This window comes from Fragaria vesca, linkage group LG5 (genome assembly GCF_000184155.1).
Source record: "Fragaria vesca subsp. vesca linkage group LG5, FraVesHawaii_1.0, whole genome shotgun sequence".
In the NCBI taxonomy this organism is placed as follows: Eukaryota; Viridiplantae; Streptophyta; class Magnoliopsida; order Rosales; family Rosaceae; genus Fragaria; species Fragaria vesca.
This window is the reverse complement of record NC_020495.1, coordinates 29141392-29158615: the sequence shown is the minus strand read 5'-3', so window position 1 is coordinate 29158615 and position 17224 is coordinate 29141392. Positions and strand designations below refer to the sequence as shown.

General features: G+C 37.4%; 2 protein-coding genes across 2 annotated transcripts; one reads left to right on the top strand and one right to left on the bottom strand.

Moving 5' to 3' along the window:
* Positions 1-2119: 2119 nt before the first annotated feature.
* LOC101304193 (rae1-like protein At1g80670-like) lies at positions 2120-9432 on the top strand. The gene is made up of 11 exons (XM_004300649.1): positions 2120-2215; positions 2301-2387; positions 2496-2573; positions 2986-3182; positions 3467-3608; positions 3842-3922; positions 6415-6543; positions 7476-7553; positions 7984-8055; positions 8914-8994; positions 9085-9432. Exons 1-11 carry the CDS (start codon positions 2165-2167, stop codon positions 9133-9135), a joined length of 1047 nt encoding a protein of 348 aa, XP_004300697.1. The 5' UTR covers positions 2120-2164; the 3' UTR covers positions 9136-9432.
* Positions 9433-10752: 1320 nt separating this feature from the next.
* Positions 10753-16836, bottom strand: LOC101303910 (BRASSINOSTEROID INSENSITIVE 1-associated receptor kinase 1-like). The gene is made up of 11 exons (XM_004300648.1): positions 16444-16836; positions 16211-16343; positions 16026-16097; positions 15775-15918; positions 14034-14105; positions 13823-13894; positions 13640-13719; positions 12809-12937; positions 12378-12719; positions 11774-12168; positions 10753-11424 (listed from the first exon to the last, which is right to left on the bottom strand). Exons 1-11 carry the CDS (start codon positions 16529-16531, stop codon positions 11110-11112), a joined length of 1842 nt encoding a protein of 613 aa, XP_004300696.1. The 5' UTR covers positions 16532-16836; the 3' UTR covers positions 10753-11109.
* Positions 16837-17224: the final 388 nt, after the last annotated feature.

Below are 17224 nucleotides of genomic sequence, written 5' to 3'. Positions count from 1 at the left end.
GATTATTTTCTCAACAGAGAAACCCAAACCTCAATCTAGCTAGTTAACATGTTAGACTTAGTTTGCACAAAAATGTCTCGGCCGAGATGAGTACCGAGGGTCTTGATAACAATCGTCTTTCTAATTTGCAAGGGCGTGCCAACTCGCACTCTGTTGGCCAAGCAAGGTTTTTGATAAATATTTTGCATCTGATTTGATTTTTTTTTAAGTGATTGTAGGCTGGGAAAAGAACCGTCTCGACCGTTGAGTTCTGTCTTTGTTACAAGGACTTTCGGCATTTTTAATGATGTTGTTTCTATTTTATTACAATTTTTTGTATAAGTGTGCGGAAAGTAAAAGAACCAAATCTAAATTGCATTAAACTTAAAAGGCGGAAACTAAAGTAAACGTGAGAAATTAAATTGTATGAACTTTAAAGACGAAAAGAATAAATTGCATGAAAATAAATTGCAGAAGGTAAACAAAGCGATAAAGTGCAGAAGGTAAAAACAAACAATAAAAATATAACTACGCTAGAGCAAGAATGAAAAGATTGATATTGTAGAGAATTTGATGTTTGTATGAATTTGTATTGAGTTGAGTTGTGTTGGTCGAGGACCTTTTACAATGAATTATATGCCTCTATATATATTATTACAAACACATGCAAGAATTAGGAAGGAGAAAACAATAAAATAAAATAAATAGGTTAGTGTTATTAACACACCTCATCTATGATAAGAGTCAATCATGAAACATATTCAAGTGACAAGTTTGTAAATAAAATTGAAATGTGTAGATAAAAAAATAGATAGGGTGTATTAATAACATAAAAATGTGTGTTAGTAACATCGACCAACCAATAAATATTACCAAATCAAAGATATGATCCTTATTACTTTCTCCTTAATCACACGTTGATTTATTTCTTCTTGCGGTTTCGTTGAAATTGATTTGCTAATTATCTTTTGATATATCGCTCTTCAATGCTTCCAATTAGCTATAATGTAAATTTATTGCTATATATTGCTGTTGCTTCAATACTTGATATGTATTAGTGTTAATACCAAATAATGAATTTTAGTAAATTTCAATAATGATGATGATAATTATTCGAAATAATCATGATAATTATCATTAAATGTTGTAATATTCCGATTTGGCCTAGTAGGCCGATGTGCAAAAAAATAGGTATAAACACGACCATTGAGGGCCAAGTTTCTTACCATCGATAGCTTATGGCAAAGTTAGTGCCGATCTAGCAAGTGTAGAAGCCATATTATTCAATATTTTCTTCACATGCTTCCACGAGAAGAACTTAAACTCTATCTTCATAACTCTAATTGCATCAAGAACTCCTCCAATTTCGCTCCATGAGTACTGTCAAAGTCAGTTAATACATGCATTAAGGAGCATCACCCTTCATCATGACTCTTGTTGCCCCTAGTTGTTGGCAGTGAGTCTCAGGTAGTTGCTGGACATATAGGGAAAGAAAATGGGATAGAGAGAGCACCTAACAAGATCCCAAGCCAACTTTTCAACTCTCGTTATCTACAACACCATCAAAGTACAAAATTAGGCAGCAACTATCAGTCTATCACATAGCTGATCTTGCGTCCTTTCTCCACTTGATTAAGTAGAGCTAATTATATCATAGCAGCTTGTGACCTTAGAAAACTCGAAGTCCAATTTCCATTCCACACAGCGTTGCATGATATGCATAGGTTCCAGACCCGGTTTCCTATGAAGAACTTCATCCCGTCTTACTCTTTGGATAATATCTGTAAATGATTGCATTCTCCAACTTTTTACAACACTCTCAAGCCAAGTGTATTTTCGACCTTTCCTGCTTTTTGGTCATTCCATAAACTATGAATAAAAGATTCACCAGACCCTCCGCACCGCACATACCACAAATATACAGTGAGCACACAACCAAGCGCTCAGTACAAGGTAAGAATGTATGGCACGCTCTCTAGACTTTTACTTTAGATTTGTTGGTCGTGCTTTGATTGATAAAGTTTTTATTTTTATTTTTTTTGATGTGACCAAATATTACACTTGAGGGTAAAAATAAAATATTTATTTATTACAGGCGGAGGTTTGATAAAATGAAAAGGTGGCTTTCTAGACAGAACCAGAATCATCAAAACCGATTCGTAGCATTCGCCCACTGCAGAGTCCAATGTCGACGTTCATGTCCGCTTCCAATCCAAATCCCAACAAATCCTTCGAGGTAAAAAACTTCCAATTCAATTCCAACTCCCCACGGCTCTCTCTCTCTCTAACCAAAATCCTTTTGAATTTGATCCGATTCACAGGTCGCTCAGCCCCCAACCGACTCCGTTTCCAGTCTCAGTTTCAGCCCCAAGGCCAACCTACTCGTCGCAACCTCTTGGGACAATCAGGTTCGTCTTCTCCTCCTTCTTTTGGATTCTGTTGTTTGTGTGATTCATGCTGCATTGCGATCCGGTTCTTTGTTTTCGAAATGAGAAATCATGTGGCTTTTTGTGTAGGTGCGGTGTTGGGAGATACAGCAGAGTGGAGGAAATGTTGCCAGTATGCCCAAGGCAGCCATTTCGCATGATCAGCCGGTAATAATTTTACGATTGGGTTTTGTTTTTCGTTTTTGGAGTCAGTTTCTTGATTCTGTTTGTTTCAAGATCATCCGCGATGTCGCTCAATTACAAGAGTGTTATGTGTAACACATATATGTCATAATTGAAGGTGTGTGACTGTGAGGAATGTTTGAAATATCTTAGGTTAATGTAAAGAAGAAAGTTTAGTTGTGCTGTTTTATGAGATATCATTTAAGGAGATAAAGTTGTTAAAAATTTATACTCACATGAGCGCGAAACTTGAAATCAGGTTGATTTGTACAATTACACATTTGTGGAAACTCTATCATGGAACTTATTACCGTTTTACTTCTTTGGATAGTGTCAGAAATTTATGGTATGATGGTTGATTTGGAGTCCGTAGTCTAATACATACCTGCAAATATAGGTTTTGTGCTCAACTTGGAAAGATGATGGGACAACCGTGTTCTCTGGGGGTTGTGATAAGCAAGTTAAGATGTGGCCTCTGATGTCTGGTGGCAACCAAGCAATGACTGTTGCAATGCATGATGCGCCCATTAAGGAGATTGCTTGGATCCCTGAGATGAGCCTCTTAGTGACAGGAAGCTGGGACAAGACCCTGAAGTAAGTCAATCATAGTATTCTTTTTTGAACTTTGAACATCCGAATATGTGCCAGTACCCAAAACCTTGCATTATATTCTTGTAAACTTAGTTTGTAATAGGTTATGTACAGTGGTGCAGTGATGAATGTTGTGCTCTGCCCTTGCCAGTCTATAACCTGTTGCTCCTAACTTTTCTTTGGTGTTGATCTGTTTTCCTTTACAATCTGAAAGCTACTATTCTTATAGCTGCTGATATGTTTTATTGCTTTTCCACCTTCACATTATTGTTACTGCCTTCCTTCAGGTATTGGGATACAAGGCAGCCAAATCCAGTGCATACCCAACAGCTCCCGGAGCGCTGCTATGCTTTATCAGTGCGACACCCTCTGATGGTGGTTGGAACTGCCGATCGAAATCTTATTGTTTATAACTTGCAGAATCCACAGGTATCATTTCATTTTCAGTGAGTTTTAGTAATCTTACAAGTTTCCAGAATTACCAGTTAGTTAGGCTATCAATTAATAATTATCTTGTGTAGTGCTTGAGGAATAAGCCTTTAGTTTCCTGTTGTAGTCATTCACTATTTTTGATAATAAATTGCATTTCTGTTAGGTTTCCATCTTTAGGATTCTCAAATGTATTTAGGTTGTGGCTTATGATTATTTCCAATTACTGACAGGCTGAGTTCAAGAGAATCGTTTCACCCCTAAAGTATCAGACAAGGTGTGTTGCTGCATTTCCTGATCAGCAAGGATTCTTGGTACGTAACGAAGTGCGAACTCCTTGCACTTTTTTTTCTTTTCTTCCTTTATGGCCTTTTAGTTTTGTATCAGGTGCTGTAGTTTCTCTGTCTTAGATTCTCCTGTCAAATTGTGTTTTAGAACATCAAACTCAAATATGTTATTCTTGCATGAATAGTTTCATTGAACATACTTAATTTGTTCTATACTTACATAATTTGTTCTATACTTACATAATTGTGGTGCGTGCTAGAAGGAGGTATATGTCAGCAGTGTGATTGAGGTGATTGGATACATATCTGTTGTATAGCGTTAAAAGTTGGTGACAGTAGGAACTTTTCAGCTTCTCTTTTTTGTGTGCGTGTAAATCTTGGTGCTCTAGCGGGTCAAGGGGGATGGGTACAAACTGCATCCTCTCTTCTTCTTTATTATTTTTCCTTTTTGTGTTATTCATTAACCATAAATGTGAGGAAGTGATGGAAAAATCTCTTCCTGCTCTGCTTCTTCTTGGCATTATTTGACCTTGGGTATGTGCCACTTAGATTTCATTCAGCATGCCACTTCAGAACCTTACCTTTTATACCAACCTTCACTTTTTGGTAGTATTTGATAGACATAAATGCAGAGAAGAATTGCGTGCAAATGTCTATTCTCTGCTTTTACTTGGATGATTTCACATTCGGTGCTTACTGATAGGTTTTGAACAAATGTGCCAATGTGCCAATTTTAAAAGCTTACCGTTTATACCTTACAGACCAAAGCAAAACAAACCCTTTTTTTTTTTGTTTGTTGAAGAAGCAAAACAAAACTTTTAATGTGTGTAAATCAGGCAGGTATGGGCCCTCTTTTCTCATTGAAATGCACGTTTAAGTGAAGTTGGTATCTTAATCTTGCGAAAGTACATATCCCATAAACTCATGTTTATGGGGATTGGATTGCTGTGCTTATATTCGTCACTGTAGGAATTGGGTTCAAGCTTTCCCAAGCCCCATCTCATTTGATTTTTTCAAAACTCCATGGACATGATGAAGAGAAAGGTTATTAAGATGTGTGCCAGTATGAGTGGATAATAAGTTCTGCAAAACCTTTACTTGTCATAAAGGCCTAGGACACGCCGTTGCTATGATGGTTTTGCTTCTAATATATCGAGTAAATAGCTGTCAAGTCTTGGGGACACAATAGGAACCTCCTATTTGAGATTACTCTTGAATTTTTTCTCGGTAGGTTTCAAATGACTGCTGCACAAGATGGAATTTCATAAGAGATTGGGTGGTGAAAGTAGAAATAATACCTTTTATTTTTGCCAAAAAAAAGAAGAAATTTTAATGCCAAAAAAAAAAAAGAACAAAGTTTGATGAGTTCAAAACAATAGTGCAGTATATTTTAGAGTCGTAATGCATATGATAAATTTTTGAATTATAATATGTTTATTTCATAGAAATAAAATTCTTATAGATTTTTCTTACAAAGTATTAAATCTTATAGTAACTTTTTTTTTGGTTTGGCATTGATTTAAATCTTACTGTACTAGTTTGTAACATGAAATAACTATGGACAATCCGTTATAATGGTAGAGTGTATATTAATAACCTTAAAATTCTGTGATGGGCGCTTGATAATTAACCATTACTTCATGAGTGCTAGGTTCTTAGCGTTGTTTTATTTTTCGTTTCTTTTTTTTGGTCCGGGAGCCCAGCACTCAGGGGTTTGGTTCCCTGCTGTTACTAGCCATTCCATTCCTGCAGTCCACGGATGCTATCCAATTTCTGTATTCATTGATCTGTTTTCTTTTAGATGTGGACATTCTTTTTGGGTTTTTTTTTTCACGTGAGTCGAGGAGGAAGGTTGGCAAATTCACACAGATATATGTTCAACAATCACCTGGGGTCTTCAATTTATATGGTTATGTTTCTCGTGTTTATTTAGAAAGCACAAGTTTAGATGGACTCAGTAAGCAAGCGCAAGTTTTTTAAAAAGTCTTCTCTTTAGTATATTTCCTCAGTTGAGATGGGGGTTGTGTATTTCCGCTGAGTTTCAAGGTTGTCTGTATAGTTTACTCGGTTATGTTGTTAATCAGTTTGAGTCATTTATTTATTTCCCCTGCCTATTTCTTAGATAATGAAAACGAATTATTCAACCATGATTAGTCAAGATAGTTATTGGACCTCAATATTAACACATGTTCATACATATGCCACTATATTTGTTTTTGATCATATCTATTGAGCTTGATAGTTTACCCAGCTATGTTGTCAACCAGTTTGAGTAGTTTATTTGTTGCCCCTGCCTGCTTATATAATGAAATAAACTTTTACCACGATTAGCCGAGATAGTTCTTAGACCTCAATATTACGCTGGTTCGTACATATGCCACTAGATATATGTTTTTGAATTACATGTTGAGATTATTGAGCTTCATATGTAAAACTGGATACTGTCTCTTTCCTTTTACTCGATAACTATCATCTTCTATTATTAATGTAATCATTTTTATAATGTTATCTATGATCAGGTTGGCTCTATTGAAGGGAGGGTTGGTGTACATCATCTGGATGAGGCACAGCAAAGTAAAAACTTTACCTTCAAGTGTCACAGAGAGGGCAACGAGATCTACTCAGTCAATTCACTGAACTTCCATCCTGTAAGATTGTCCATTCTTTTTTCTTTTTCTTTTTTTTTCTTTTTTTTCTTCCAGACTGGTGGGGTGATCTTTTGTTTTTGTTTCTGTGCTTTGTTTTTGCTCTTTTTTGTTTTTTTTGTTTTCCTTTCTCTCTATTGTTAAACAATAAAGGCAAAACGGAAAAGGGTGGCATAGAGAGAGGACAGATGGTAGAGGTGAAGGCGAGGAGAGAAATCTGTTAGATTAGCTCATAATAATATTCTAAGTTGTTATTATCAGGTTGTTGTGTGTATTACTCTTAACCTAAAACAAGTCAAACAGACAAAACTGAAAATTTGTGAAAGGTAGGACAGGAAAGCATCCCCTTTGTTAGTAAAATGGTAAATATTATAATCAGGGCACATGCGCTGTAGTACCCACAATTTGGTTTGTGAAGTACCCTATTTTGGATGCTCAGGACTAGGCCCAGTCCTTTTTGTTCCAAAATGAAGTCCGCAGGGTAGACTTAGAGTCCATTTTTGTGAATGATGGGATAATTAATGTTCCAAACTGAAGTCTCCATGGTACCAAGAGTCATTATAGAAATTAGTGTTCAGTTTTACTAGGATGATAGTAGAATTTCTTTTCAGTACTCCAAGGGTCCATGAAACATAATCGATAATGTAAACTATCAAATGCTTTAATGGACTTATTCCATCAAAGAATCTCCAAACATAGTTGATATTCAGTGTTCAATGTTCTTTGTTTCTTGTTAACAAGAAGGAACCCAGTTAACCAATGTTTTATTTGTACAAATTATTCAGTCAGCTGGTTGCTTCTGCAAATCTCTGATACTATTAATGTCATTTAACATAATAGTTGCCTTTTTCTGTAAGACATCCTTGTCTGGTGGATGGTTTTATTTTCTGTTCACTGTTATTCATCATTTGAGAATATTTTGTGTTCCTTATCAGGTGTACCACACCTTTGCTACTGCTGGTTCTGATGGTTCTTTCAACTTTTGGGACAAGGACAGCAAACAGAGATTAAAGGTTTTACTCACATCTACTTACTGTTCAGTTATTTTCAAATATATTTTATATAGCCATTTTAACACACACCGCTAATCTGTATTATCTCCTCCCAATCTCTCTAGCTATATCCATGTAAGTGATTGTCTGATAATGAGCAAGGAATATCTGCCTTTCTGCTAAACAGGATGTATTGAACTCATAATTCATTAGATACTTTTTTTGAATGTCAACTAAGTATCGTAAGTAAATTGAATGTAATACCATTGCTTCAGATCCTCTATATGTATAAGTTAACTAAGTTGCTGCTAAGGTGGCACCATGTTGAAGTATTGATCTGTTTGTTGATTTCTCGACTCTCTCCATCTTGGTTAAATTTGGTGTTTGTCTGAACCTTCAATAATTTCTAGTATATGCATATAGGTATCTAATAAGCTTTTCGGATTTTCAGGCCATGTCAAGGTGCAGTCAACCAATACCTTGCAGTACCTTCAACAATGACGGTTCCATATTTGCATACTCGGTAAGTTTCTTCTCTTCTTGATACCGATACAAGGATCAACTCCGTGTGTGTGTGTACACCTATGTGCTCAACTAAAATACTAGAACCGGCACATCCCAAGGTAGTGTAGTCTGTAGTGGTATAGTGTTCGTCACACTGCGTTTCAGTTGATAATTGAGGGAGTATCCCACATTGGCTTTAACCAAAATGTGTGTGTTTTCTTTTTCTTTTTAAATGAAGCCAAACTATGTCATCTTGCCATAGTTTTTGAAATAGAATGAAGAAGTCCAAGATCCGTCAACTATGATCAATAGCATGGTTTCCCTCTGTTCCCTTTCCTACGAGCTCAAATCCAACTACAGCATCTCTACCAGTAGCAGTTCTATGCTTCTATGGTCCAAATTGGTAGATGATTTCATTAAATTACATCTTGGGAACATAGTACCAGTAGCAGTTCTATGCTTCTATGGTCCAAATTGGTAGATGATTTCATTAAATTACATCTTGGGAACATAGTACTTTCGTCTGTCATTTAAACCTTGTCAGGAGAGTCTGTATATACGTCTGTAGGGAATGATGACTCTACTGACACTTCTTTTTGGTCAGAACTTGTTCTTGGTACCAGTTGCTTGGCTTGCCCTCATCTTTGCTTATGTTTTATTATTATGTATAACATTTCTCTCGGTAGCCAAGTCATTTATGGCACTTCGGACCGGCAATCTCTGAGAGCAATCAATTTCCTCGCTTTACAGATCTGCAGTTTTTGTTTGTTTGTGAATGATGATCTATAAACTACTTGTAAACTTTGTAGCCCAATGCTTAAATAATGTGTCCCTTAAATATTACATTCAAATTATTTTCTGTAATTGTGTTTATCAGGTTTGCTATGATTGGAGCAAGGGCGCAGAAAATCATAACCCGGCTACAGCGAAGAACTACATTTACCTCCATGTTCCACAGGTATATAGACCTTTGTGATTTTTGAAGAGTCTTTCTAATGATGACCTGAAAAGTTGAAATGTTAAAAAGTAATGTGCGCTGTTATTGCAGGAATCTGAGGTCAAAAGCAAGCCACGAATCTCAACTGGTGGAAGAAAATGAAGCTGGTCCTGATTCTCGTGATCAGACATGCCGTTGTATAAGCTAGTTTTGTATAGGACATGATTGAGGCTACGCCCATCATAGTAGATGTTTAGGTAGGAAGGTTTGTCTGGTCTTGTTTTCAAGTTTCATGTCCCTTCAGATTGTTTGCTACTGGCGTGTTAGCATAGCAAATGGTACTGAATACCCTGTAAGTTTGGGAAATTTCGTTGAGCTCCCCCAGTTATATGTGGTTGTCCTAGTATCACTTCTAATGAATTTCGAAGGCCATTTTAGTCCGCTTTCATTTTATCCCTCATTTACCCTCCCTTCCCTCTTCCTCTTTCTTCTCTACAACCTCTGCACCGCTCACCTCTCCTCCTCCGTCTTGTCCCCAAGGCCTCGTCTATGCTCTCTCTACTCCCTATGAACTTCTCTCTGCTTTGTGTGGTACGTACACCAGCACAGAACACCACCTAAACCTGGACTCACTTTAACTTGTCATTCAATTCATATAAATGAATAAGCACAAGAATCAAAGAAATGAGATGGCAGTGATGAACCATTGCTATGGCCATTTCATATTATGCAAAAGAATGGTTATAGGGGACTTGCTTTTGCCAAAACCAAAAAGGTGAAAAGTAAAAAAGAAAACTGCTAAAAGGAAGTCGATGATCTTGGATAGGCTAGGGAACTGTGAGAAAATTTGTGATAGAACACGATTGAGGCTATGCCCATCATAATAGATGTTTAGGTAGGAAGGTTTCTCTGGTCTTGTTTTGAAGTTTCATGTCTTTCAGATTGTTTGCTACATACTAGATTGGCGTGTTAGTACAGCAAACGAACTGAATACCCTGTAAGTTTGGGTAATTTCATTTGCTCCCTAGTTATGTGGTTTTCATAATGCCATTTTAGCCGATTTTTGAAGGTCGTTTCACAGTCACTTTCGATTGTCTATACTGCAAAGAGTGACGCAGATTGAGAAGTATGCTTCTGGAAAAAAGTCCATTGATGTTTGTATGTCAAAAGAATTTCAGAAGTTTCTGCTTGTTTAGGAAAATAGATCATAAGATGAGAAATCATATCAACATACGTAGCTCTCAAAATTCTTCTGCCATTTTTTCCTCAAACTATTCCTCCTTTACTCTTCCATTCATCTTCCTCTTTCTTCTCTACAACCTCTACCCTGCTCACTTTTCTTCCACCTCCCCTCCTAGGCCTTGTCTATGTTCTTTCTGCTCCCTCTTAACTTCTCTCTTCTTTGTGTGCTACGTACACTTGGACTCATTTTAACTAGTCACTAGTCATTCAACTCATAAAAACATGAGCATGAATAAGCACAAAAGCCAAAGAGAAAAGGATGGCAGTGATAAACCAGACTGAAAGCCTGGCTATGGCCATTCCATATCATGCAAAGAGTGGTTATAGGTGACTTGCCTTTTCTAAGAAGATGCAAAAGGAAAAAAAATAAAATAAAATAACCCTGCTAAAAGGAAGTCGATGATCTTGGATAGGCTTTTGGGCAACTTTGAGAAAATTGGTGATGCGTATTTAACAATTTGAGGTGTAAATTAAACAATGGAATAGAAATAAAATTGGGTAATATGAGAAGATACGCCACAAATTTACTTTGCAACACAATTGTGCTGCGACCAAGGAAATAATAATTTATTTATAGAGACAATCTTGACTAAGGGATACATAAATATGACAACAATGGGTGCTTATCTCATGGCCTTTCCTAGATCCTGCTGTGTTGCTAGCACCATAATTTTATGATGGCAGTTAACACCCTATAAAATTTACAGTAGCACTAGCTCCATTGTTTGATATAAACAGGACACTAGAGAAGAATAAAATTGGAAAACAAAAGCAAATACAAGTAAAGAAGAAAATCATATACACAAATGTGGTATCACTGAATTACAAAATGGGGCTTCTTAAATCCCAATTACCTCTTACATTTGTATACAGGAGTGGAACCCGGGACGGGTATCATCGGGGACCTGATAACTCGTCAGGGGGAATATGAGAAGTTGAGTCGATGATCCAGTTAGTACTTGGATGGTGAATAGGGTTGTAGTCTTGACGGAACATCTCCTCTTTTTGCCATTCCTCCCATCTTTCAGCTAAACCATCACCTTCAAGCATTCTAACAACCTCTGACATCTTGGGCCTTTCTCCGGGGGAGCCTGACGTGCAGAGTAGAGCAACTTGGATCAGCTGCTCTACCTCCTCGTCAATATAATTACCTTGTAAATCAGCATCCACAAGTGCTTCTAACCTTCGATCTTTCAACAGACCTTTTACCTGAAGATTCAAATACAATGTCAGGCAACTCTGGTCCCTAGGAGAACAAAATGTCCATGGATCTGCATTCACTTTCAGCTATAAATAAAGACTACAATAGTGTGAGACTGTGTTATATTTATTTAGTCTGAGAGCAGAGTTAGGAAAATAGAGAACAGGATAGGGGACAAATAAACTACATATGCCCAAAATCCCCCTCCCCATTACCATTTTTTACTCGGAAACTGAAAAAATTGAGGTGAATTAGCATGATGAAATGTCAACAGAGGTTAGATGCACATCACACATATCATGGGATCTGAAGATGAGATACATGGAACAAAAACGAAAGGAATACACCAGTGCATACCCAATCAAGTAACATGACATCATCGTCATTTGCAAGCCGAGCAAGATCAAAAGCCCTCTGTCCAGTTATTAGTTCAAGAAGCATGACTCCATATCCAAAAACGTCAGTTTTCTCTGAAGACTTTCCAGTTGAGAGATACTCTGGTGCTATATGTCCAATCGTACCACGTACAGCTGTAGTGACATGTGTGTCCTTGTAATCCATGAGTTTAGCTAACCCAAAATCTCCAACAACTGCTTCAAATTCCTCGTCCAACAAAATGTTTGCAGCTTTTACATCACGGTGAATAATTTTCGGATCACAGTGATCATGCAAATATGCAAGGCCCCTAGCAGATCCCAATGCAATTCGTTTCCTCTTTTGCCAATCAAGTGGAGGTTGTGATTCCGGACGCTCTGTAAAAATTACACACTATGATGAGTAAAACTACAAATTGCACATAATACGACATGTACATACGACATTTACAACCTATAGAGGGGGTGTGGTCTGTAAAAAATGGGGTGCTAATTTCAATCCCCAATATTTAACTGAAATAATATCTACATGCCATAAAACAAGGATCCATCACCATATAACCGATATAAGAGTTCAGAAGGACTACCTCTTAAACAAGATGCTACACTTCCATTAGACATATATGGATATACAAGCAGCCTTTCTGTGGGTGTCATGCAAAAACCTTTCAGACGAAGCAGATTTCGGTGCACTGCCATGCTAATCATTTCTACTTCTGTTTGGAACTGTAGCTCCCCACCTTGGGTTCTCTCTTCTTTAAGTCTTTTAACAGCCACCAGAGAACCATCAGCTAAACGCCCTTTATAAACCTTACCAAATCCACCTCTACCTAGAATATGTCTATTGCTAAAGGTATCTGTTGCAACTTGTAGCTCCCGTAAAGAAAACCTTTTGAGCTGGCCCAAATGAACTTCAGGGTCCTCCTCAGCTGCAAAGAGTGTATACAAGTGAAACTTGCATTCAATACCACATTATCACTGTGAGTCAAATTAATAATATGTTTTATAGACCACTAACCAGGTACATCAAAGAAATGGTCCTGTGGTTTTCTTCGTCGCCACCAAGCAAGTGCAATTGCAGGTGCAGCAAACAGCAAAGCAGCACCAGCAGCAACTCCTCCAGCAATAGCCCCGGTACGGCTATTACCTGAGATTCAACCACCATAGTTTGATAAAGAAATCACAAGAGATCATATAGAGTAACCCAACCCACCATTCAAAGATAACATTAATTGTGCAAAAGAGAATGAAATGGTTTAAAAAAATTCACCCACTACCACCCCAAAAGAGTTAGATGACAAACTACTGCAATCTCAACAAGAAACCCAATTTTACAACCTCCAACTTAGTTTACTTTCAAACATAAGATTAATTGTGCAAAAGACAATGGAATTGTTTTAAAAGATTCACTCACTACCACCCCCCCCCCCCCCCCAACGAGTTAAGACATACCCAAAAAAGAGTCGAATGACAAACTACTGCAATTTCAACAAGAAACCCCGGCTACAACCTCCTACTTAAGCGTGATATAGTTTCAAATATGAGATTAATCGCACAAAATGGAACGAAATTGTTTAAAAATTCATAACTTGTTTGTGCATCACAAATTTTCAGATAAAATGACATAAAACTCCTTAACGTTGCTAGCTTCACTCTTTACACATTGATTCAAGATTGTATACAGAACAAGAGTATTTCATAAATGATTAAAAAAGAAATGATGATGCAAATAATAGGAATAGTCAAAAAGAGTGCCATGGGAAAAAGCAACAAATTGATGTAACTATTTAGATCCCAATGTCAATAACTATTTGAAACAAACAAGAATAGTAATAATATTGGTAATAACCTGAAATAGAACTTGGCGGGGGAGTAACAGAAGGAGGTGGAGTAGCTGGAAGAGGCTCTAGCAAGGGATTATTGGTAAAACTGCAAGATGGGAATTATAGTAATTATTTTGCAGTTGTGGCAGGTAAACAGAGACTACCAATGTGGAAAAACAAAAGATATGAATAAAATTTCTTCGACAAACCTGATAGGAGTAAAAAGTGAAAAGGAACCATTGACCGGAATATCTCCAGTCAGATTGTTGTTTGAAAGATCCCTGCATCGCATGTACAAACTCTATTAATCACAAACTTTTGGAAGTGGATGATCAAATTATTATTCTCTCTCTTTCTCTCTCTCATACTATTCTAATTTAATATTTGAATAGAGATCAAAGGAAAGTATACAACACTTACAGGACTTGCAATGATGCTATCTTAGTCAGCGTAACGGGAATTTTCCCAGTCAAGGAATTGTTGTTCAGACGCCTATATCATGGAATAGCAACCGTTATGCCTATATACTCATAATACAATGTACATATTAAATGTTATTATTTACTTTCCTTATACAGAGCATTTATCTATAAAATATCGTTACTTGTCTTTCTAAGTAAACATATAACGATGTATAGACATTCCATTAAGTACTCAGATAATCCCATAAAATAAAGTATTAAATTCTTCATGCTATTAAGATTGTCAGATATGTAACATAGTGTAGGTTACATTAGATATTTCACATTATCTTGTCACCACATAAAAATGAGTAATGTTTGCAAATTGTGTCCAAATAATCAAGGATAAGTTACTACAGAAACTCCCAATCCATCCTCCTAGAGCTTACTGCGTAAATAGGCAACTTCATCGGTTAGGAGTTAGGACACATTCCTAAACAAAGTCAGCTTATAGTTCACATATTTAATAAGGGATGCAATAATTGACAAGCCTGGGCCTTTTATTATCTTTTTCCTCTACAGTGCCAAACACTCCAAAGTGCAAAACACACAGTGAAAGGGCCTTTTCAGGTTATGTTATGCCAATTAATTGACAAGCCTGGGCGTTTTATTATCTTTTTCCTCTATTTAAAGGAAGTTGATATTATTAAGTTCTCTTTCTCACTCTCACATATTGTCAACGAACTAGAATAGAGTGAGATCCATGATCAGAGAACCAAGACAGAGGAAAGTTACATCAAGTCTGAGAGGACACAACATTAAATCAACTAAGTGCAGCGTTTATTGTCTAAGAATAAGGCTGACAGGCGATAATGTATAAGCTCTGCAGAGACCAACGCACACAGGGCAGACCAAAAACTAAATATCCCGAAGCTCTTCCACACCCATCCTTGACTGATTTTCACAAATCATTCTATTTCACTCATCCAAATAAACCAAAAAATGCCAACATCCTGCAATTCCTAAAGGCTTAACCTTGTAACCTCTTCCTATACTTTGAAACTACTGTGATATTATTTTCTCTTAGAATTTCAAACTAGCAGGAAAAGTAGGAGAAAACAAGTGGTATGCTGTGGCCTTTTTGATTCCTCCCCTACCTGATTGTACCTTCTTCAGAATCTCCATACCATATTTCATTACTGATTACATCTTCTTTAAAACACCTTGTATCAAGTATTGCAATCGTATAACTGTATATACCAGTGAACTACTGCCTCCTTCCAAATCTTCACAAAGGGGTTCATTGATAAACTAAATCCATATGTCTTCCTTAAAGCCTCTTGCCTTTGGAGTTCCATAACATTTTATAATTTGTCTTCTTTCCGTACATTGTTATATCTGTTGGTTATTATGTTCCCTTTTTCTAATTTGTTTAACTCCACCTAGTTGTCTTGACTTCAGTGATGTGGAATCGCCAGATTATGTCAACATTTGTAGAATTTTGGGTTCACCTTATCAGATATAAATCACTTTAAGGAAAAATACCACTAAAAAGGTAAAATTGGAGCACTGGAAACATAACTAAGATAGATTTCCGTTTCTTATATTTGCTGCTGTAAAAGCTAAAAATAATTATCCAATAAATCAAACTATCCATGCCCATTTATTCGTTTTCAGAGAATAAGTCAAATATATAGTTTAAACAGAAAACAGATAAATTTAACAACTGAACAGTTTAGAGAAAGGATGTGGGTTCATACAGGAAACGCAGCTTTTCAAGGCTGCCAAGTGTGGCCGGAATGTCACCATCTAAACTGTTCAAGTAAAGATCCAAGCTCACCAAGTTTTGCAAACTGCCAAGCTCGTCTGGAATAGGTCCAGTTATATTATTACTATACAGCTCCCTGTGAAGAAAGAGTCATTTAAATTCCTGAAATCAGTTTCACATTCCAAATAAACAAAACGAACTCAACTTTGAAAATAACCACAATTACAACAGCAAATTACTTACAAGTACTGTAAATTAGTAAGCACGCCGAGCTGTGTCACCAGGCCACCGGAGAGATTAGCATTGCCAAGATCACTGATTGCGAACACAAAACACACAAGCTGAAATATCAATATCCACTTTTCGCTAGCATAAATCACATTGACAAAACCAACCAACCAACTAACTAACTAGGGAGAGCTACTTACACCCTGGTAACGCTGTTTTCGCTATTGCAGGTGACATGGAACCAAGTACAGGGATTGACGAGAGTAGGATCCCAGCTCTGCAGCACATTGTTAGGATCAGCCAAGCTGCTCTTCAAAGCGTTCAATGCGTCACCTGTCACCGAGTCAGTGAGTTTAGTCAACCAGTCACACCAAGTCAAACTTGCCGCGAATAGTCACAACCAAAACATAGAGAGCTAAAAAAACACACAGACCTTCGACGTTGGCGGAGAGCTTGGAAATTTGAAGAAGAAACCCCAAGACTAGTAGAATCCGCCGAGCCTCGGTCGCCGAGAACTCCATATCCGGCTCAGCTCGTCGTCGTCCTCATAAACGCACGAATCCCTAATTTTCCGTTGACCGATCAAAACCCCCGGCCCTGCGTTGACCGGATTCTAGAAAGTTCCACCGCCGCTGGTAGCTTTTCACGCACCGCCGGATTGAATGAACTGCCGAGCTTCTGTAACAGAGCCTGCACAGAGAGAGAGATGTGGAGGAGGAGGAAGAAGAAGACGACGACTTGGATTTCGAGAGAGAGGAGGTGGGATGGGGGTGACTGGTGAGGGTCAAAGTTGGAGCAGCCCACCACGTTGGAAATTTCTTTCTTTGTTTGTTTGGTTTTGGGTTCTTACTTTTCATTTTCGTTGAATATGAGTATTTATATTTCTGTGTATTTTGGGTAAAGAAAGCAAAGGACCTGAGACTCTGAGAGAGAGAGAGGGGTCCAGGAAGCACGCACGAAGAAGAGCGGGCCCCGCAAGCCACTGCTACATCACTGGCCGCGGGATTTCTTTACTCTCTCTCACTCAAGATCTTTGGTCACACACACACTAGTATTTTGTAGTGTCTCATCTGCCAAAAGTGCGACGGCCGGGGTTTTCACTTCCACGGCTCTTCTGTTTAGGATTTAAACCCAACGGTGGTGAATCATGCTGTGTAACTAAATTCAACGGCAGTTTATTTAGAAAAAATAAAAAATAGGGTGATGTTATTCAC

Coding starts and splice junctions, on each gene's coding strand:
- LOC101304193 (XM_004300649.1), top strand. CDS start 2,165: ATGTCGACGTTCATGTCCGCTTCCAATCCAAATCCCAACAAATCCTTC. Junction 3,609..3,841: donor ATAACTTGCAGAATCCACAG/GTATCATTTCAT, acceptor AATTACTGACAG/GCTGAGTTCAAGAGAATCGT. Junction 3,923..6,414: donor CTGATCAGCAAGGATTCTTG/GTACGTAACGAA, acceptor ATCTATGATCAG/GTTGGCTCTATTGAAGGGAG.
- LOC101303910 (XM_004300648.1), bottom strand. CDS start 16,531: ATGGAGTTCTCGGCGACCGAGGCTCGGCGGATTCTACTAGTCTTGGGG. Junction 12,169..12,377: donor TGTAGCATCTTGTTTAAGAG/GTAGTCCTTCTG, acceptor TAATTTTTACAG/AGCGTCCGGAATCACAACCT. Junction 11,425..11,773: donor ATGTCATGTTACTTGATTGG/GTATGCACTGGT, acceptor TTGAATCTTCAG/GTAAAAGGTCTGTTGAAAGA.